Raw genomic sequence first — 23,795 nt, forward strand, 5'->3', positions numbered from 1 at the left:
TCTTATCCTGAGACACCATCAGAGCCTTTGAGTTCCTTTGACAACTTTCTCCTATACTCCCCTTTGCTTCTATTTTCATGATCACAACCGCATCCTAGCAATTGTGACTGTTCTGCTTCCCAAATCACCAAAGCAAGCATCTCGTTTACCTCTCTTTTCAATTTGCTTTGCCAAGTACTCATAGTACAAGGGTTCTTTAAACTCACCAGGATCCCAGTCTCTTGATCCTTTTTCTGTCTTCTAATCTCCCCTTCCTTTACTTTTTTCCCTTTTAATCCATTTAGATTCCATAGCGTTTATCATTTCAATCACTCTCTTAGTTCTCTTAACAGTAACCTAATTCCCTTGTATCAGTCCTCTCCCACCCCTTAGGCTCCCCTGCAACCTACATTTCCTTTTTATGGTTTCCTCACAAAACTTCCACCTGGCTGAACTCACCTATCTCCTTTCTCATTGCCTGAAGTAGAACTCCAGAGAATTTTGAGACAAAGTCACTCAGCAAGGTCTATTGGTAGGCCCTGTAAATTTAATATTACTCACCTCAAATGGGCTCCCAATGCTTCATTAGCCATGATCATCTGTCTGCCCATCTCACTTCTCCATTCCTCACAGCAATGAAATGAAACTTTCTTCATTCTGTTCAAGTACTCCTCCCACTTTCATCAGATCTCACATCCTAACAGACAAAATGGATGATTTTAAAACTAGGATGTACTTATCTTTAAGCTACCAAGCATACAAATCATCTCTGTCTACATTAATTTCACCTTCCTTCCCCTCAGTGACAACAGGAATGCTTTATGTTCTCCTATCTTTGGGTTATATTTCTATCTGTGCTTTGGGTTCCATCTTCTTGCCCCTGTCAGCAATTTTACATCATTGATTTTTCTTTCTGTCTTCTGTACAGCCAACTTCTCTATCTCACTAAATCCTTCCAATTGGTTTTTCAACATATACCAGTCTCTCTTTTTAAAATGAAACTAAACAAAACATGTTTCTCAAATTACTGGTCTATTTCTCCCCTCCACTTTAACAGTAAACTATTCCAGATGTTATCTACATTCACTATCTTCCAATCAATTATTCACCCACTTAAATCGCCCTTCCAACATTTTTACTTCCACTGAAACAGTTTTGTTCGATCATTTATATCCATGTTGCTAAATTCAAAGGATATAGTTAAGTCCTTATCTATTTATAAGCTTAGTAAGAGTTCAATATTGTTAAAGATATTTTTCACTCCTGATTTTCTTCCTTCTTCTTGTCTGCTTTAACTCCTCTGCCATAATACTAAATGTCAGCATTTTTCAAGGCATGGTTCTGAAAAAATGTTCCTCTTTACACTTGAAGCAAGTTCACCACATCCACTATTTGAATTACCGCTTAGAGGCAGATGACTCACGAAGTACTTGTTCAGTTAGGACTTCTCCTCTGGCTCCAGGGCTACACATTCAACTGCCTTTTGGACATCTTGTGTCCAACTCATAATCTATCTTTTCTCCTAAATTAGCCTCTTTCTAGTGCTCTGATGTTATTAAATGGTGCCACAATCCATTTAGTTGTGTATTCCAGAAAGAAAAATGAACTTTTCTCTCTCTCAAAGCTCAGATTTAATCCATTACCCAGTCTTGTCAGTTCGACATCCTAAATAGCTTTCAACTTAGTTCACGTCTCTGTCTCCATTATCACCCTTAGTCCAAGATGGTCATCACTTGCCTGGAGTACTGCCATAGGCTCCTAACTGATCTTTTCATGTATATTTTAACCATCCTTCAGTCTGGCCTACTCTAGACCAGTGGCTCTCAATCAAGGGTGACTTTGCTTCCTATAGGAGATTTTGCAATATATGAACACACTTTTGATTGTCATGACTCAGGGGAGTGCTACTGGAGTCTAGTGGGTAGAAATGTGGAATGCTGCTAAACATCCTACAATGCACAGCCTATGCCCCCTACAACAAAGAATTATCTAGTTCAAAATGTCAATGATGTCAAGGTTGAGAAAACCCACTCTGGAGATAGACTGAGCTTTACACACTGCAGACATGTTTCTGTCATGTGCACACATACACACTTGCTTAAAATTCTTCAGTAACATGCCATCTGGCTAAGGCCATAATAGTTAACATGGCCTTCTAGGTCCTTTGTAATCCAGCTTATATCTACCTCTGCAAGTCATCCAACACCATATTCTCTCTCAGTCTCCCTGGTCTAGACAGGTTTCAATCCACTGTGCTTACTCCACACCCAGAGCATTTGCACATGTGTGTTCTTTCCACCTGGAAACTCCTTCACTTAGTTAAGCCCTATTTATCCTTCAAATATCAACTGAAGTTTTTTCCCCAGGGGATCTTTGCATGATCTCCCTCTCAAGGTTAATTGCTCCATTTTAGACATTTAGAATTTATGTATCTCTTTTCCTGATCTGTACATAGTTGCATATTTACGTTGATTTATGTATTTTATTACTCTTTGTCTCCCTCATTAGACTGGAAGCTACAAAAGATGAATAACATTTCTTTATTTTGTTTTCTTTTATTTCAAATAAAATTGCACTACAAAGGGTTGGTTGTTGACTGTTAGATGTTTGATTACTAAATATCCTCACATAACATGTGAGAAAACTTAGTCCCAATATATCAAGTGACCTGAGCAAGGCCCCGCCCCTAATAAGTAGTGAAGGGAGAGCATGAATCCAAGTTTCTCATCATTAAGTACTGCATTTTTTTCCCTCTGAACTGGTGTTTTGTGCATTTGTTTAAACCTGTAGGTTTTGACTCAAAGTAAATCTTTTGTAGATACACAGTGCATAAAATAGATTAAAAGAGATTAAAGCAGATCACTGCTTTGATTAGAGATAGTGCATTTCACCCTCATCTTAGGAGTTCTTTTACATCTCTACCCAAGCCCCTCTTACCACTTGCCAGGGTGCTGAGGAACTTGCTGCAGAATGACTTGGATCTGGTGATGGAGGCTTGGAAACAGATCTACTACATTCATATGTGGACTGCTTGTGGGGTCTCTTCCTGCTTCAGTATATGATGCACTCTTGATATTTGTGAATTCAAAGTTGAAAATACCAGTATAGCATAAATTTATGTCATCATGGCTGAAATATTTGCTTAAACAATTTCACAAATCCCATTTCCATGTTTCTATATGAAAGAGAGAGATGATCCTTTCACATCATCAACTGAGTCCACGGACCATGTTCAACATCCCACCTTTGTCAAAACAAAAATTTTCTGAACAAGAATCACTACTTTGTAGACATCTTCATTTTCTCTTTATTTATCTTATTTTATTTTTGCCAATGATAGGAGTTGGATTAAATTGCTGAAACAAAAACAAACATACTGTACCAATTTCATAGCAGGCACTTTACATGACAGTGGGAGAGGACACCAGAATGAACGGCGGCGAGGATGCTATGCTCATGCACTTGCTAAGGAGCTCAGGCCCACGTGCCATGGCATGTGTGGCATTGTGTTTCAACAACATAAAACACCATTACTGTTATGAACATTTGGGCTTTTGATTTTTGATAGTTGGAAGCACAAATGTCAAACCAATGCCCTGAAAAAATGGAAACTTCTTTTCCTCTGTTTTTCTCCTATAAATATTTTTAGTTCCAGTTAAATGTCACAATAATGAAGATAGTATATATCATATACTTGGGAGGTATTTAAAGATGAGGTGATTAAAAACATACCAATATTTTCTAATTATATATATATAGTATTATACATATCTATAGTATGTGTATATATAAATATACACATATATAAGTGGATGTGAAAATTAGAAAACACAAACATACTGAGATTATTTTTCCAAGATCTTTGACTTTTACAAATATATCATAGACATAGAAAATGTACCTACTCTAAGAAATGTCTTAGAGTTTTTAGTTATCTCTCAAACTTGACTCACGAATGCCAGTGCATTTAAAATGCAACAAAAGTGAAAAGCAATTCATCACATCATTTGAATGGCTGTTGTTTAGAAAATACAGCCTTATGTACAAAAATCTAAAACTTATGAATAGCTATTGAAAATATTTCCAACATATCACTTGATTTTTTTTTTCAAAAATTACACTTTTGCGGGGCCGGCCCAGCAGTGCAGCATTTAAGTTCGCATGTTCTGCTTCTCAGTGGCCCTGGGTTTGCCCATTCGGATCCCAGGTTTGGACATGGCACCACTTGGCAAAAACCATGCTGTGGTAGGCATCCCACGTATAAAGTAGAGGAAGATGAGCATGGATGTTAGCTCAGGGCCAGTCTTCCTCAGCAAAAAGAGGAGATTGGCAGTAGTTAGCTCAAGGCTAAACTTCCTCAAAAAAAAAAAAATACACTTGCCTGTCAAGCTGTTTTGGCTCATTTACTTACTTTTTATACTTTTTTATTCAAAATAATTAGGCTGATTGACTTGGTTTGTTTTATTAGATTATATTACTCAACCTATAAAATAAGGAACACCAGGGGCCAGCCCCATGGCCGAGTGGTTAAGTTTGTGCACTCTACTTCAGTGGCCAAGGGTTTGCTGATTCAGATCCTGGGTGTGGAACTACCCATGGCTCATCAAGCCATGCTGTGGTGGCATCTCACATAGAAGAACTAGAACGACTTACAACTAGGACATACAACTATGTACTGGGGCTTTGGGGAGAAAACAAAAAGGAAGATTGGCAACAGATGTTAGCTCAGGGGCAATCTTCCTCACCAAAAAGCATAAATACATAAATAAATTAAATTAAATAAGGAACACTAGACTCCCTAGGTTTTAAATACCCTTTATACTTTTTTCCTTTGGGAAACTTTCATCTCTCCAATTTTGAATTAGTAACTCAAAGAAGTAATTTCACAATCTTTATGAATTGCCAAACTGTACTTACTGCATGGTGGCTGAATGGGTTCATAATTTGAAAGCTCTATAATTACTAAGATTATCATTATAGGGTGAGCATGACATTAAGAAAAAACTCATTTTCTTCTGTCTTAAGCATATAATGTTGATATATTGCTATTTTTTGAAATCCCTCATGGACATTTCTCAGGCATTAGGAAGTTGCATCTATTAACATATATTATGTTGTGTTGTGACCCTTATTTCCACTTTCTCTCTTTCATGAGGGCAAAAAAATCCACATGAAAGAAAAACTAATTCAGAGGTGGAACTAGTGGCAGAAAAGTAAACTAAGTGTCAGATATGTGTTTGCAGTTCTTGGCTAAATTATCAAAATTTTACCCGAAGCATATTGGAAAACATCACTCGTAGAAACCCCCTCCTTTTTTCACTCCTGACTCTAAACCCCCTGAAAACCACATCTGTTTCCCACTGATAGCTTTTAACACTCGTCCCTTTAATGTCTTCTAGCAGGAAGTGGAAATTGAGAGAAGTTTGTGTTCACCAACATTTAAAAGTCACCCTGGGAGCCAGTCCGAAGATTCTGTGAAAGATTCAGACAAGAAAGGCGAGGAAACATCTTTTGACAAGATGTCACCTGGAAGTGGTCACAGCCACATCTTTGAAGGTTAGCATAATATTTTGATGTGATCTTGTGATCATACATTGTACAACATAAGTGGTTAATAAATAAGGTTTTATTTTAAAATTAGTAAGGAAAAAGATGACAGAATATAGCTCAAGAAACACAATTCAGGAAAAACAGAGGTATATTTAAATCCTATCTCTATTATATTTAATTTTTAAAACTAAACAAAATAGACTTTAAGTAATTGTAAACCAGTACAGCAAGCACTTTCAGCCTTAGGGTTTTGGAACAATGCATTTGACCATTATCTAACTTTGCCTTTTGTGAAAAGAAAGGAAACATATTTTCCTCTCAGTCTTTGGGATAATAAAAGGATAAAATACAAGTAACTATCAGTGGCAAAATAAAAAAAAAAAAATTGAAAATGCCTTCAGCATCTCTTTTCAGACAATTAAACTAAATGTGCTTAATGAATTTGGAATAAAAAGTGACATGAGAGTATCATAATTTAGGGGAAAACCTCATAAATTTGATTAATGTTTTACAAATGTCATTAAAACGTTAATAGCTCATATGTTAGAAATTACACTATTAATATAATTTTCAACTATGACAAGTGCAAAATATAAAGAATTTATTGGAAAATATGGATATCATTTATCATTTTGGTTAGTTACCTTCTGGATTTTTCTTTTTTAGCCAAGCGTTCGTAATGTTTGTTAAAGATTATAATTAGTACAACTCGTAGGACATTATTTGATATATATATTCAACTGTCAGGTTACCAATCCCCATGAGCAATGCAGAATAGTCTATGGAATATGACAGACAGTTGACAATTTGGGAAAACAAATGATGCACTGCTTTAAAACTTTGCTATTCAAAGTGTTGTCTGTGAATCAGAGCATCAGCATCACCTGGAAGCGTATTAGAAATGCAGAACGTTGGGCCCCACACCAGTCCTACCCAATCAAAACCTGCATTTTCACAAGATCCTCAGATGACCCATGTGCACATTAAAGTTTAAGAAGCTATGCTCTATGACAGTACAGACTGAACCTCTGGATCATTTACTTATGATTTAGCTCATTCTGATTCCAATTGGTTTAAGTGTGTAATTTACGATAGGAGGTGGGTGTGGGGAGAATAAAGGGGAGTTTGATAATGAGGACCTGGGCATGAATTTCTAAATACATGTAAATTGGAATCTCAGTCTCTATTTTTCATTTTCAATTCATTTTTATATGCCCAATTGATATCCTAATATGATTAGTATCAGTCTTAGGAATTTACTTCACATATTTCTGGCCTGTGATTAAACTTTATGTGCACTTGGCTGAATGAAAAAGAATTACATTAGCAGAGGCCACAAAAGGGAATCTTTAGAGAATGATTTATGTTCTGATGACGCTGGCCTAGAGATCTTCGCATAGGGAGACAAATGTGAGGTTGGCCAACGATCTGATCAAAATCACATGAGATAAACAACTCCACTCAACTCACCTTACTTATCTCCTGTGTTTTCTTTGGTTTCCATGCAAAGATTTTCAAACGCCTTTTTATTATCCAAGCTTAGAAAAGGTATTCTGGAAGGTAACCAACATTTAGTATCAAGATCTGACTTGAGAGTGAACTCAGATTTAAATTTCCAGGTATATTGAAAATATCAAGAGCTAAACTAAAAAAACTCAGGGTGGGAAAATTACACTAAAGATGAACATAGCAGCTAACTTTATTTTTATTTTATCTGTACATTGCACAAGAACTCTAATTCTTAGGTATCACTACATTTGAAAGAAAGAAGCTTCTTTTAGTGTGGGATTCTTTGATTCTTCCATAGTGCCCTAAATTTCTATCTGTGATGGGACATTTATAAGCTTTTTTAATAAGTACAGTTTTTAAAAGCTTATAAGCTTGTATATAAGCTTGACAAAACCTACACAACCACAGTATATTGATGTTGCTGTTCTGCTGCAAAAGATAGAATTTATTCCAAGAAGATAAAATGTGTGTCTGAATAAAATGTGATAAGAGAAAGATGTCAGAGTTTGTATATGAGTGACTGTGATGGCTTCACATACTGGTTAAACACTTTAAGTAGCCTCAAGAGTTTCATACTTGAAGGCAATATTTATTTATAGCTCTTTCATAAACAGTAGAATTTTTAAAATAAACTTACAATAGATCATTAAAATGCAGCTGCCTAAAGTCCTGCATTTTTAGAATCTAGCAAAACCAATGTAAATTGGTAATTCCATCTCAGGACTCAGGAAGAGTCACGGCTGTTGGATCAGCTCCCGCTCCTTATTCTCAACTGCACATCTAGGGTAGCAACACAGAAAGGCACTGGAATCCACCCCAACTCCTTTCTAGGCCTGATGATCTACACCCAGGTTGTGTTTAATTGCTCTCACCACTCATTAGGTTTGCTCTGCTTTCTTCACCAATGTATTGGTGTCAAATAAATCATAGCGCTGCATGTGCATGTCGGTGCATTCCATTCATATTTTCTTTGGGACGTACTCTAATGGTTAGTTGTTCCAATGATTCTAGGAAGACATGGCTCATTTGAAATTAAATGTCAAGCGTGACAAATCCATAATATGACAAATTTGGGTGATGTAATAGATATGAAAGAAAAAAATCCATATAAATGGTTTTGACTAACTGTATCATAGTGATATATAAATTTCATTTGTGGAATTTCCTTTAGATATTTTAAAACCAGGAAGTTGGAAAGTGAATACTGGGAGTATTATTGATTTACATGATTCAATCTACTTAGGCTTGATCTACCTGAATGTACAGTAAAAAAATCTATTTTTTCTGCTGAAAAATTCTGAATCAAGGGTTATTGGGTAATGTTCTTTGAGTTTAAATTACTTGGGATTTTTTCCTATGACAATTACCTGCTTTTCACTTTTATTCTCTAAACCGTAATTTTAATATTAATCTTCTAAGTCATAGCATGTAAAGTGCTGACAGATAAAATATACATTCATAGTCACTCTTTCAAGGCTTTTGCAATAAACCTTAGAAATTCCTTGCTTTATTTCTCTTTTTATTCTGCTCCCTTAAAGCCAAATTCATTCTTTATTCTTTTAATGGTCATTCATCTTCTGCAATGATTTTACAAAACAAACTGAGTGTCTGTTCTTTTTAACTTTCTACCACTCTCTAAGTGGTGGGATCCTTTGAGTTATGAAGTTTTCTAAAATATTGATGTATGTGCAGTACATGTATTTATGTGTGAGTAATCATTTATATATCTTGTTTTTCATTTAAAATCAGACGTTTTAGAGCAATGCTTTTTGATATACAAGTGTTCCACATGTGTGCTGTCCAATGTGGTACCCACTAGCCGCTAACCACCAGTGGCTATTAAGCACTTGAAAATTAACTAGTGCAACTGAGCAACTTAATTGCTAATTTTATTGAATTTTAATTAATTTAAATGTAAATAATCACTGTTTTGGACAGCACAGTTTTAGCAGATGCCACTTCCGCCAGGAACTCATTGTCCGCTCAGCTTACAGGAAGGAATCCAGATGCTAGTTATTCATTTTAAGTTGTCCTTTCTCTGCAAATTTACCTTTATTGAAATGTATGTGGAAGGGTCAGCCCCATGGCCAAGTGTTTAGGTTTGTGTGCTCCGCTTCGGCAGCCAGGGTTTTGCCAGTTCGGATCCTGGGCTCAGACATCAAGCCATGTTGAGGCGGCATCCCACATGCCACAATTAGAAGGACCCACAACTAAAAATACACAACTATGTACTTGGGAGTTTGGGGAGAAAAAAGCAAACAAAGAGAGAAATGTATGTGGATAAGTGTAAAGAGAATTCATGTCAGCAAAATTAATAAATAACTAGAATAATCCATGTATTAAAAAGATTGCTTTCAAGAGCTAGTGACACTCTTCTCTGTAGTATTTCCTAGCAATAAAATTAAGAAAAAATAGTTTCACCTGTGCTCTCTTTTCAATGCATTAAAAAACAATGGTTTTATCATAGGAACAGAGATATCTACTGTGAGGCTGTGCATTTTTCCGTAGCGTCTTTTCTAGAGCTTAACTGTCTTGGGAATATAAATCTCCTCAGGTCAGGAAGCAAACCATTCTCTCAATACCTAAGGTCAACAAGGTTAAATGAAATGTAATAACAGGATACTTCAAAATTAATAGAACCATTCCTTTAATAAAAAAAGGACTTTGTTTGGAAATTTATAAATCAATCAGACATTTAGTCACAGAGTAGCTCCAGTGAAGGCCATCAGCACCATTTGTTCTGCTCTGACTGATTCGTTCAGTCTAATGAGATGGGGAGGACAGGCTTTTAGACCTAGTCTCTGGACACGCCAAGGGGGCCCAAGACTTCCAACACCTACTTCTGCTTCCACACTTGCTTCCTTCCTCGTACCTCCTTTATGCCCAAGACAATCTCTCATATATCAGCCTTGTTATTTTAATTCACATAGGGGACATTTTATTAGCAAAAATATTGTCAACGAATCATCATTTCAAATAATCCTAAGGGAACGCCCTTTACGAAGTGAAGAATCCTTTTGTCGTGTCAAAAGGATTTGATGTATTTGATCTGTTTACTCAGTTTTGAGGTATTCTCTTCCTCTCTTTATTAAAGTGAGTTTCACCTGCAGTTTTTCAATGACTCTCACATGTTGCTTTTATAGTCAGTGAGTCAAAACAAATTCCAGAGTTAAATCATGGGCTCTCCTGGAAGGGGCAGCTGGGAGTTTGCTATTCTGGGGAAATTGTAATGAAAGGTCTGTTCATGAGGTCTTTCACATGGCAGCTCTAAATCAGCACCTTGGAATGCTGGAAAATTTCCATTGATTAATAATCAAAATCCCAGGAACTCATTTTGAGCTTGTGCATGGTCATACTTAATTTTAAAACATGATGCCATCAAAGAAAGAGAACAACAAATATAAATATCCCTCTTGAAACCCTTTCATTCATTCATTTTACCTCCTTGCAATTGAGAACTAAATATTATTTTTAAATATCCTGATAGCAGAATCAGAAATGTATATCTATTCCTAGAGAATATTTTTGATGTACTGTTTTTATTTGTCTATTTATTCATTCATTCAGCAAATATTTATTGAGTGCCTGTATGTGTCAGGCACTATTCTAGATGCTTGGGGATATCCATGAATAAAACAGAGAAAAAAGAAAAACGCTGCTCTTGTGTGGCTTGTAGTCTAACAGGGAGAAACATACCATAAACAATAAAAATACTGAAGTAAATTACATACAGATGGTAATAAGTGCACTAGAAAATATAGACAAGGATAGAGGAGATGGGGCATGATGGAGGTTTGCAGTTTTAATTAGGATGGTCATGATCAGCCACAGCAGCAAGAAGACATTCAAGCAAAGACTTGAATAAAACATTTTCTCCATGCTTAAAAGCATACAAAGTCATATTTTTGATGTGTTCAAGACAAATATATCCAGGAATATTTGAGACGGAATCCTCCCTGGGTGATCCCAGGCCCCATGATTGGAGTGACTATATGGCTAATTTCTATGCAGTGCTTGAAGCAGAGGAAAGATATATGTCAGTAAAACTCTTATATCTTCCAGCTGTCATCAGTGCAAAGTGTATGGAACTGCTCCTCCTCTTGTTCCGCAACATGTATCCTGTACATTTGGGGTATTTATTGCTCTATTCAGTCTCCAGAGGACAGGCCCAGAGAGGAGGCAAGAAGTTCAGGCAGAATCACAGGACTGGCCGAAGACTTGGCGCCCGTACATGGGGGCCAAACCAGGAATTTGTTATTCTAGGGAAAGGGACATGAGAATTGCATTACCTAATAGGTTTGAAATTAGAACGTCAGTACAAAGGTGAAACATAAGAACTCCACATCTTAAACTGAGTTTACGATTCCATGTGTTTATCCAGGTTGGCACGGCTCATATGACCATCAGCGTTCCAAAATAAAGGTAACGTTAGAGGTTCATGAACGCCGTAGATTCACATGGGATAACTTTGATGACAGGTGTTGGTGATGCAATCCTAGCTGAGTTTAAGGAGAAAAAACCCAGTCACTAGAGATTAGTGCATGACTAAGGATATTCATTACTTTGAGGCAGTGATTTGGAATGAAAGGGAAGAAGGAAAGAAGAAAGGAAGGAAGAGAGAGAGGAAGACAGAGGGAGGAAGAGAAATGGACAGAGAGAGGCAGAAACAGGAATGGAGGACAAAAGTCAGGAAGAGAAGGGCAAAAAATAATAAAGCAGTTCTATGAAGTTTTTGAGAAGTAGTTTGAATTCAGTTATCAAAGAATTGTTTTTTGGTATTAGAGACAAAAACAGAGGGTAAGCAGTAGCAACAGCCATAAATTCAGCAAACATTTACTGAATACATGCTATGGACCTGCTTGTGTGCTTGGTATTAGGAAGCAGGGTTTTTGAAGACACAGATCCTGCTCCTGAGTAGCTTGCAGTTGAAGAAAGAACGCAGGTTCATAAAGAAGTATCAGCATTAGAAGATGAACAGTGCTACAGCATAAGGACAACAGGAAGCAACACCTTCTGTCCCTGCACCCAGGGATGCTTCGTAGAAGTGTTAATATTCTTTTCTCCTTTTTAAAGCTGATTTTGCAGTACTATTGGGAGTTGACCAAGAAGAGAAAGAAAGGATGTATGAGAGGGAGGAATAGGAGGAAGGGTGAAAATTCTAGGTAGATCCAGCAAAATCATGAAGCGTTATTGAAAGTAAGGAATTTGGAGGGAATAGGGCTGTGACCATGTGTTTAATGTTTAGCAGTTCATTTCAATAAATGTCCTTATATCCCCATGAGCTGAAGCCAGAGTGGGTTCTAGATTCTAAGCTGGAGGTGAAACAGTTCAGGCTGAGGTTAATTAGACTCAGTGGCCAGGTTAAGAAGGCTGGTTTGAATGAAAAGGGAAGACTTGATTTTTGTGCTTTCAGAGTTGATTACAATTTTCATTGACATATTTTAATTACGTTTACAAGATTGAAGGAGTGGAGTATTTGGCTATTTTTCACCACAATGAAAAACTAACTTTCTAGGGGCAATCTTAAGCTCTAGAAATCCCAGATATGGGGAGAGGAAAAACAGCCACTATGTGTATTATCTAGTTAGCAATTTTTGAAAATTCAGCTTTCAAGGTAATATGAAGTTTTAATGTATTTGTATTTTCAGGTTTTGAGCTAAATACTTTTATTAAACATGCGTATTTTCTCCATAGAATTCATTATTGATGTTTAATATTAGAAATATCTTATTTGAAAACAAAATTAATTATATTTGATTTTTAAATATAATTTCCTATATCTGGCTAATCAGCTTCATATCCCCTTTAAAATATATAGTATCTGTGATGAATTGTAAGAATAATAGCTTAATAATAAATGTGAAAACACAAATAATATTCACACATGAACCTTTTTCTTTGTGAAGTCACATTTACAGAGAGCTATGTGCTTCTATATTTGGTTCTTTTGCCACATCTATAAATATGGGAATGGGGCTAAAATAATGTTCTATGAATAAATTCTGCAGGTCACAGTTAGGATTCTTTATTTGCAACTTCCAAACCGGTGAAATAGTAGATGAGGCCTCAATTAGAAGAGTACACAAAGTCCTAGCCAGAGGGTCTCAGGGATTCTTGAAGAATACCACATAACTTTGTATTGCCTAAGACAAAAAGCCAGTTGTTTCATTTTGGAAGATCATCCGTTTATGAAAACAACCAATTCTTGCCAAACACAATCGGAAACTGATTCTGTTTAATAGTTTATTTGGTCTAATATTTCAGCACTTCACATTCTAGACAGCTCTAGATATTTTAGGGTCTATGTAATCATTCTCTAGTGACTTGGTAAGACCAATGCTTTTCATAAACATCAGGGATGAATTTGATACACCACTTCCAAACTTATTTTATATCATCACATCACAATACTTTTGATTCATTGCTTACTTAAATATCTTCCCTCTCCATCCCTAACAATGACATACGGCCTTATGAGAAGATGGTGTCAGAATACGGAGCCCATTACTTTTGATTATGTTATAGACAGGAAACTATTAAGGAATTTTAATATTAATTTAAAATGGATCCAGGTTGGTAAATAGCTAGTAGAAGCAAAATATAAATCCTCCCTGGAGGATTACACCTTCAACTGGGGCCTCAATAAAGTCCCAGAGATAATGTTCCAAGGAACATGAGTTCATAATAAAAACTCACAATATAGACAAGAAACAAGGCTATATGGAAAGTATATAGACTTTATTATATAAGTAGAATAAAGCAGAGCTTTCCCTACGTGGACATCAGGTATGAATTAGAGATTCTAGAAAGGGAACTCTATACTAGGGAACTTAGTTTGTGACACAGTTAGCATACAAGTTCGTTGGAAATAGATGGACTAGTCAACCTAATATAAAATTGGGCAAGGTATATGAACTAAAGCAAAACTATAAATGGATAATAATCGGATGAAAATGTGAAGAACACTACTATTAATTGGGAAGATAAAAATTAACATCATATATAGGCATAATATTTTCCATCAGAATGAAAAACAGTTGCGTAATAGTTTGTGTTTGTAGGATGGATAAAGAAATAGACCCTCTCATGCACTGTCGGTGATAGTACAGAAATGGCATGATCCCTTAGAGAGACAACTTAACAGTGTTAATTAAAATTCAGAATATTGCTCAAAAAGTTCCATGTCAACTTTTATCTATTTATCTAAAAGAAACACTGCACGTGAGTACAATCATCAGTGATGGAGGCTATTTATTGCAGTACTGATTTTATTAGAGAAACATTAGATACAACTTATATACCTGTCAATAGGAGAATGATTAAATAAATTATGGTTCACCCACACCATGGAATATTACATAGAACAGGTGAAAATGAGATAGTTCAGTTTGTGCTGACATAGAAAGATTTTTAAGATGTATTGTTAGGTTGTTTTTGTGCTGTTTTAATGTTTTACATCAAGAAAGCAGTGTTCATGAATTACTAGTATAACTTAAAAAATGGAAACATCCATAGGAGTATGGCAACTTTTGGATTAAGTAAAGATGTTAAAATTTTTATAGTACAACGAGTGGCATACCTATATGCTTAAGAATTGTAAAAAAGTTAAAGTTTAAATTTAGAATAGCAATATAAACAAAATTGTCATATTAAAATATGGTCATTTGGGCAGTGAAACTTGTCTTTTTTTGTTTATCTGATTCCACATTTTTTTAGAGACTACTGTTATTTCAATTTTTTTTCAATTTGGCAGAAGGTTTTAGAGATTTGAAAGTTAAAAAAATGTTAGTGAATAAAGTATTTTAGAAGAGGTTAATATAAAATCATATAAATTGAAATAAAATCTACTTTTGGACATTTCAGTTTATGACATTTCATTATCTGTAGAACAAAGTCTAAATTCTTTTACAGGTTTACAAAGGAATGAGTTCAATGTTTGGCTCATTTATCACAAAACAATCTGGATTGTCTCCCAGTGGCTATAGGATTTGCCTAAATTGTTTGCATTTCAACTGACTCTTAATAAACAATTCAGATATCGTAAGTGATATTGGAAGTTGTTAGTAGTATAAAGAAGGTTATCATTAAATACAAACCCATAAGCTGAATTTCTATTGAGGTCAGGCCATAGCAAAGGATAAGAAATAATAGGAAATGAATTCTGGAGCAGAGAAAGGTTAACAAAAGAAGACAGATCATGAGGAAACAGATTCTCTAGGGAGCATAGACATGTACATTTTAAAGAAGGATGTTAACACCAATTAAGTGTCAGGCATGGGCACTGACAATGCAAGGATGCACAAAACATCCTCTTTGAACTCTCAAGTCTTATGATCTGGCCCAGAGTTTCTCAAAGCACCTTCTTAACATTATTATTAAACACAGATTTTTCAATGCAACCTACAGTTTAAAACAAAATGTAGATTAATCTCATTGATTTAGACTGTCTGAATATCAGTGCATTTTAATAAACTTCCCAAGAGATTTCTTTGCATTCTAGTCTGGTAAACTATATTATCTTGGATTTTTGTTTGCTAAGGGAAATATCACTGAATTCTAGCAGCTCATCTGTACCAAGATCTAACCTGTGTTAGGAGAGAGGCTGGAGTTGGACTGGAGTGGGATCAAAGTTTTGAGTTTTGGGTACAGTTCAGTCAATATGGAAATAACTAACAATATAAGGCACAAGAACACAAACAAAAAGTACTGTAAAACTTCAGATTAACACAAAATCTCTTTAGACAGAGAGAAATAGGGAAAACTATCCTGAAGTGGATTCTGGGATCCCCTCTCTCCCCATTATAGTCATTCAAGGAAATTATCTGTTGGGACCAGCCTGGTGGCACAGCAGTTTTCTCACGTTCTGCTTCAGTGGCCTGGGGTTTGCTGGTTCAGATCCTGGGTGCAGACCTGCACACCACTTGTCAAGCCATGCTGTGGCAGGAGTCCCACATATAAAGTAGAGGAAGATGGGCATGGATGTTAGCTCAGGGCCAGTCTTCCTCAGCAAGCAAAGAGGAAAATTGGCAGCAGATGTTAGCTCATGGCTGATATTCCTCAAAAAAAAAAATGAAATTATATGTTGAAGTTGTTTGTGTGAGTGTAGCAATGTTGCAACATCTGGGTTGAATTAATTCATTTAACAAACAATGGTTGAGCACTCTTATAGACAAGGCTCAGAAGACACAAATATGAATGAAGACTGTAATCTTGCTCTCAAGGAGCACACAGTTTAGAGGAGAAGATGGATATGGATACAAAAATACTGAGATAAATACTAATAGAGCTCTAGAAATTACTCTTCATTTATTCAAACAACAAATTCACAGAATGACTACAGGGTACCAGGCACCAGATATACCATGGTGAACAAAAATGTGGTTTTTGCCCATATGGGAGTTTCATTCTTGTAAGGAAGGCAGACAATAAGTAGATAAATTCGTAACAACATAGGCAATTACAAATTGTGAGAGTGAAGGAGGAAAACTGGGTGCATGGAGTTACTATGGGATTAATAATCACTAGGGATAAAGGAACCATTTAAATGTAATCTTTAAAATTCAATTTCTAACTAGATTTCAAAAGGATTAGCTCTTGAGTTTGGCAAGATATTTTCCGAATTGTTTATGTGCAGTTAGACAGTCAAATGATGATAGAGGTGATATCAACTCTCCTTTCCTGTTGTCATATTTGTAAATCAACTTACAACTCCTGGAGTAAGTTCCAGTGGCTGACTGTTCTTTCTGTGAGAGGAATGTTCCAACCATTTACTATTGTTTCATTCAGCTCAAGCTTACTTTTTTAAACCAGTTAGGCACTATTGTTTATGTTTTTTACAGTCTTCATATATATATATATATATATATATAATTGTTTACTTCCTCACAGCAATAGATTTAATGTCTTCTATGCCCAACATAACTTGGACTTGAATAGCAAGAAAAGTCAAATTATAGTTAATCGGGACTAGAAAAACAATATAACAGAAATGTCAGCTCTAGATATGTGAATAGCCGTTTCAATAAGAGAAAACAGGCCTGTGGAGAATTCTTCACCACTTTGATGCCGCACTATATAATCACTTTGAGAAGTACAAGATTCTACAAAATAGAAAATGCTTAGATGGCTTAGGGGGAAGTTGGTGTTCTGAGCCAGAATAACAGATAAAATGATCCCAGGATGTCTTCAGATTCTCCCTCAAATGCAACCCCAACACCAACTGCACAGGCAACCTCTCTCTATATCGATATGATCATTTTGATGTATTCTACACTGGGTTATGATTGATTTGTATTATTCATAAATACATAGCAATGTGTGCCCTTTGTGGAGTATATTTTCAAAATGCTTCTTGAATGAATAGATGAATTAATTAGTTTTGAAGTATTAAGAATCACTGAACACAGAGGTCATTTGTGAGCATATGAGAGTCTGCTTTTTCATATACAGACTCGTGATAAAATAGTTGAACACGGACTTTGGAGATAGGCAAGCCCTGGTTAAATCCCGTGTTTGCCACTTACAAATTATGCAACCTTGAGAAAGTTACTTAACTACTCTAAACTTTAGTTTCCTACCTTTAAAATAGTAAAGTTAATAACATCTATCTCTTAGGCATGTTATGGGTATTACCTAGACTATTACATGAAAGTAACCTAGTATGCTGCACATCACTGAAGATGGCACTAGTTTTAATTGAAATTTAAAACAAAGAATTTCTGTGCCAGGTAGGGAAAGTGCATTCTGCAAAAGTTCTATAAGATGTATTTATAATTATGGTGAACTATTTTAGATAATCTCTGTAAGGTGTTTCCAAGTTCTCTGAATAGATAAACTGTAAGTGCATCAAGTACAAGGCGAGTTGTACTTGGCGCCTAGTAGACATTCAAGGAATGCTATTTGTGAGAACACGTGAGTTCTCAGTTTTTGACAAGGTGATCGGTTATGGATTGCACTTCTGAGGCACAAAGTTAAATGATAAGCTCGGAAAAAGCTTTGTGTCGAATAGAGTCTACTATATCCATATTTCTGTGAACTGATAATAGAACTTTTTTAATGACTGAGGCTTGAAGAGTACAAGAAACTGTCCTATCAACCCAAAACGACAATTAAAGCAAAACATGAATGGCTCTTTGGTTAGTCAATGAAAACGGATGAGGAAACAAGACACTTTTCAGCTAAAATTTCAAAGATGATGAAACTGACTGTTCTTGATTTTCCTCTTCCAAGCCCCATAGCATCATTTTTAGATTTTTACTTTCTTCTTGCTTAATTTTTTTCAATTCACAGTCTAAAAATGCCCATTCTAAACCCATTCTTATGCATTTTCCCAATTCCCAGTGTAAACAAATCAAATATTGCCTACAAATGTTTACTCTGCTTTGCTACCTACAACAACAACACAATGCATTGAGTGCAATGAAGGCATGGAAATGAGCATTCTCAGCAGACACACAAAGCAGTTTAAGACGTTGAAATGACGTTCCTGAAAAAAGTGACAGATTCAGGAGAGAGCCCAATGTTCCTGGTTATGTATTTCTAAATCCGTCCCTCAAATCCTCTCAACATTCATTCATTCATTTATTTATTCTGTATTTTGTAAAGCAAATATATGCTTTGGGTTTGCTTTTGACCTAATTCATTTTCTTGCTTGGGATAGCATTTGATTCTAGTATGTTCACTGGGATGTTCCCAAATCACAAGTCAGGATCTACTTTACACAGATGTTGTTCTTCATTTATATGAAGCAAAGGGAAGAAACCTACACATACACGTGCTGTATAAATATCTATGTATAATAGCTCAAAGGCTATACTTGGTCTCCACCTTTGTTAGAAACACCAAACAGGCATGCACATGCACACACAAGGAATGAAGTCCACTGAAAATAAGTGATTTTTCATTACTTTTAGAAAAAAGTACTGGGAATCCAGAATCCTTGCCTTTCTTTCCCCCCTACAATCAAAGCAGCTTGTGAAATGTTATTATTCTAGGCTCTTAAGAAAGAAAATAATGAAATTCCTCAACAAATTATAAAAAACGTTGCAACAGGAGAAGTAGTGTATGTGTATACAGCCCATGTACTGATGCAAGAAAGAAAACATTGTACAGCTTTGTCTTGGCCATAGTGATATAATTTAGCTTGATAACTGTCTAGGCTTTTTGGTGAAAATATTGTAGGAGAGCCTATTAAGAGTGAAAAAAACCCTATGAAATCTGTCTCTTTTCTCCATGAAAATAACGAGCATCAAATATGGAGTAATTTATCCACTTAATAAATTCTTTAAAAGTGTTCAAGTTATTCTGTAACATAAACAGTTTGCCATCAGAACCTATAATTTTCACTTAAAGATAACAAAAGAAGCATTGTAGTCAATTACATGAGTCTTATCAGGTTACAAAGAGTAAATATCCTTACAAAATGCAGCAGAAAATAGCTAATTAAACAATGCACCAAAGTTTTAGTCTCTGAGACTATGGTTTTCTCCATATTTGCTATCATTGTTTATAACAACAAATGTGTTTGAGGCAAGATTCTAGAAGATTTTGGGGATGCAGTTGAAAGTACTAAGTAAATTTTTTATTGTACAATATTTGCTTTTGCAAAGGTGAAAGAACTATATTTATTTATGCAACATTTTTGAAACTCAATTCAATGGACTTAACAAGCATGAAATGGAGTAATACAGATGTGCTTATTCATCTTTTCCTCAAACCAACATTTATCAAGCACCCACAATGTACCAAGCCCTGTGAAGGGCACTGAGTATCCAGAAGGGCAGAATAGCAATGGGCCCACCCTCACAGAGTTTATTATATTGTAATAAGCACTTAATTTTTATGGTGCTTTCACAATACGTAAAACATTTTCACAAATGTTTGTGTTATCTACTCCTTATCCTCTGATAAAGGTGTTATTATTCCTAGCATATAAGTGAAATTATTGAAACTTGGACATTTTACAACTGGGAGGTTCAGAGATAACTACAAATATATATACAGGATATTCAACCACAAAAATAGCCATTTATATTTTATTACACTTAGTGGTTTTGTCAGTAAGATTTCAATTAGGAGACAAAACATGGTAATTTCAACAGGGAAAGTGTAAAATAAGGAATCATTAACTATGACAGGAGATAGAAGTAAGAAGGTTGGGTACAAAGGGGTAAAGAAAACTCTAAGTAATATATAAAGAATTCATACAACTCAACAACAAAAACAAACAATCTGATCAAAACATGGACAGAGGATATGAACATTTTTCCAAAGAAGATATACAGATGACCAACAGCCACATGAAAACATGTTTAGCATCACTAATTATTAGGGAAATGCAAATCAAAACTACAATGAGATTTCACCTTACACCCATCAGAATGGCTATAATTAACAAGACGAGAAATAACAAATGTTGGAGACGATGTGGAGAAAAAGAACTCCTCATACACCGCTAGTGGGAATGCAAACTACTGCAGTCACAATGGAAAACATTATGGAGATCTCTCAAAAAATTGAAAACAGAGATACCACAAGATCCATCTATGTTGTTGCAAATGGGACATCTTTCCTCTTTTATGGCTGAGTAGTATCCCATTTTATATATATATCACATCTTCTTTATCCATTCATCAGTTGAAAGGCACTTGGGTTGCCTCCACATCTTGGCTAAGGTGAATAATGTGATGAACATCGGGGTGCATAAATCTCTTTGAATTGTTGATTTCAAGCTCTTCGGATAAATATCCAGTAGTGGGATAGCAGGATTGTATGGTATTTCTCTTTTTAATTTTTTGCTCATCTCATTCTTAATAAATGCAAAGCATTCACTTTTCATCATTAAGTGTGTTGTTAGCTATGGATCTTCTGTACATGTTTATGAAGTTTTAAAAGTTTCCTTTTATTCTTAGTTTGTTGAAAGTTTTTAATCATGAATGGATATTGAATGTTGTCAAGTATGTTTGTTCAGTTATTGGAATGATAAATAAATTTAAAAATTTTTAATCTATAATTATGGTGAATGACTTTATTTGCTTTGGAGATGGAAATGGATTTGCATCATTGTTCAGTAAAAACAGAAAAAGCAAATATAGACCATTGGGTATATAATCCTCCCATTTGTATGAAAATGAAAAGTATGGTTTCACATATATACATGTATGTATACCTGTGCTTTATGCATATGTAAACATATGTGTATGTTTTCGTATACAGAGAACATTTCAGGATACATGAAAAACTTGCCCATATTAAGAAGGACTGGGTATCTGGGCTAGGAGAAATGTTTTATTTTCTGCATACTATCCTGTGCTGTGTGAAGTGTTGACTGTATGTAACTTTTTAAAAAATGCAAACTTCAGGGCTGGCCCCGTGGACGAGTGGTTAAGTTCGCGTGCTCCACTGCAGGTGGCCCAGTGTTTCATTGGTTCAAATCCTGGGTGCAGACATGGCACTGCTCATCAGATCACGCTGAGGCAGCTTTGGGACGCTGTGGGCATGCCACAACTAGAAGGACCCACAACTAAGAATATATAGCTATGTAGTGGGGTCTTTGGGGAGAAAAAGTAAAAAAATAAAATCTTAAAAAAATGCATACTTCAATTTCTTATAGTTATTTATCGAATTTAGACTTGTTTTTTTTATTAGCTTGGAATAGATTTTGAAGTAAAGTATGAGTCCGTGAAATAATTTTTTTCTGATTACTTACTTGAGTTTCCAGACTCTGAGAAATTTCTTCCATTTTATTGCATTCACTAAACACTGTTGTTTGATTCTGAATGGTTATTTTTATTTCACTAAAGGAGTGTTGGTTTCTGTGCCAGTTTCAAAGTATTTGAGTTAATGTAGCTTTGTAAATTATAACTTTTGTTGGGGTGGTGCACTATATTGGTTTATCAAATTTTTTACCCCACTCTTTTTTTTCTTTTTGTCTTTATTCTTCTGATGAAATTTAAAATTTGGTCACCAGCTTAAGGTGCTTATCTTGCTCACTCAAATTAAAGTGTTTGCTTTTCTTTTTCATACCACTTGTTTTCTCCTTCATAAACTTATCCCACTTTATGTATAGCTATTTGTGTATTTACTAGGGCTCATGCATATTTTGTTCATCCTATAAATACTATATCCAGCATAGCACTAGTCATATAGGCTCTCCATAAATATTTGATGACTTACTCAATTAATGAATGTATGAGTGACTGAATAAATTCACCGAACTCAAAAGAAATCCAACTTGATTTTGTTTCCCCCGCTTTTCTCCACTCTTGACATTTACTGTCACAGAATTTATTTTAATCTGTGATTAGAGCCCTGAATGATTAGATTGTTAAAGTAAGATAAGATTGGGATAAGGCAAATAAAATCAGGTTGTGCATTCTACAAATGCATTCTTTTCTGAATACTTTTTTTGTGTTTACAATCAATTTTTTGTGTGTCTTTACTATCAATTTTATAACTGCATGTGCAATATTTGTTTGGTTCTAATTCAAATAATGTCTTTTTACACAGTACATTTTGCCTTTCTTCTATTCTTGATTTTGAGTCATCTTTTGTAGGCTTGCAAATATATTTTAGTTGCTTCCCCAGTGAAGATATATTAATCATTTTCCTTGAGAAATTTTTTATATATTAAAATATCTGTCTCTATATCCCTTATACATAAATAATAGAAACTTGTCTGTAAAGAGAGTTCTTCATTCAAATCTATATCTGTCAGAAAAACAAACAAAAGCAAAACATTTTGCACACACTATTCCACTCTATCATTGTATATAATGTGTTAGTGAAGAACTCTGAGATCAGCTTGTCTTTTTCCTTATTCATTTCCCACCTTTAAAATTCAAAAATTGATAAGGGCATAACCCAGGTGTCTTGATGAGCCTTTGGTTTTGTCCTCTCAGATCTTTCTTCAGCTCAAAAACTTTTTCTTTTCTTTCAAATTTAATTATTTATATCCTTGCTATTTTTCTCTTTTTTCCTCTGAAATAGTTATGTTTCTTTGATCAAATCTCTATTCTTCATATCCATCATTATCTAGGTCATCATTTTCATCTCTTTGATTTTGCTCCTGCATTATGGAAAAAATTCTCAAATTTTTCCCCACTTCATTGATTGATTTTGGTTGTTTCATATGTGCTCTTCACTATCTCAAATGCTATTTTCATTTTTCTATTGAATTTTGCATTTTCTTGCAACCTGTTTTAGCCTTCACTTTTTCCATTCATTCGTTTCATCCTATTCTCTTCTTAATAATACCTAACGGTTTTGTAAAAGCTTCTCCTCCTGAATCTTTTTCAAGCACATCAAGAATATCACTTGCAAATTTTTCAGCAATTTCAGAATTTAAGAGCTATGTTATCAATTTGCCTCATCAAGTCAGTGCCGCATACCATCCTCCAGCAGCACTTCTTTGTGATGTCTTGACTTATTTCCTTTACTTGCTTTGTGTTGAGATTGATTCAGGCTTGGCATTTCCTTCGGATAGAGTGGGTGAATTTTTCTTATTTTACCATCACTGAACACTTGACTCATAATTTCTCCCATACTTTTTCCTTTTTCTCTCTGAACTACATCTGAAATCTTTATTTTTTGGTCCTATTCAAATTTGCTGAATACATGTTGAAACTTTTACTCCATACATTACAATATTAATTTAGATTATCAGATACAATATGTAAACTTTCCTTTGTATGGTGCAAAGCATGAAAAATTATACAAAGTTCCAACATGTACCCTCTGAAGTGTTTCCTTAGGAAACT

At 35.1% G+C, this 23,795-nt stretch overlaps 1 protein-coding gene across 1 annotated transcript in view; it reads left to right on the plus strand.

Annotated features, from left to right (window-relative positions):
- Positions 1-23,795, plus strand: part of XIRP2 (xin actin binding repeat containing 2) — a 280,948-nt gene that overhangs the window by 177,884 nt on the left and 79,269 nt on the right. Inside the window, exon 2 of the mRNA XM_070241989.1 lies at positions 5,382-5,535. Within this exon, the coding sequence (XP_070098090.1) occupies positions 5,382-5,535 (154 nt within the window). The remainder of the gene's footprint in view (positions 1-5,381; positions 5,536-23,795) is intronic.

Source organism: Equus caballus, chromosome 18 (genome assembly GCF_041296265.1).
Source record: "Equus caballus isolate H_3958 breed thoroughbred chromosome 18, TB-T2T, whole genome shotgun sequence".
In the NCBI taxonomy this organism is placed as follows: Eukaryota; Metazoa; Chordata; class Mammalia; order Perissodactyla; family Equidae; genus Equus; species Equus caballus.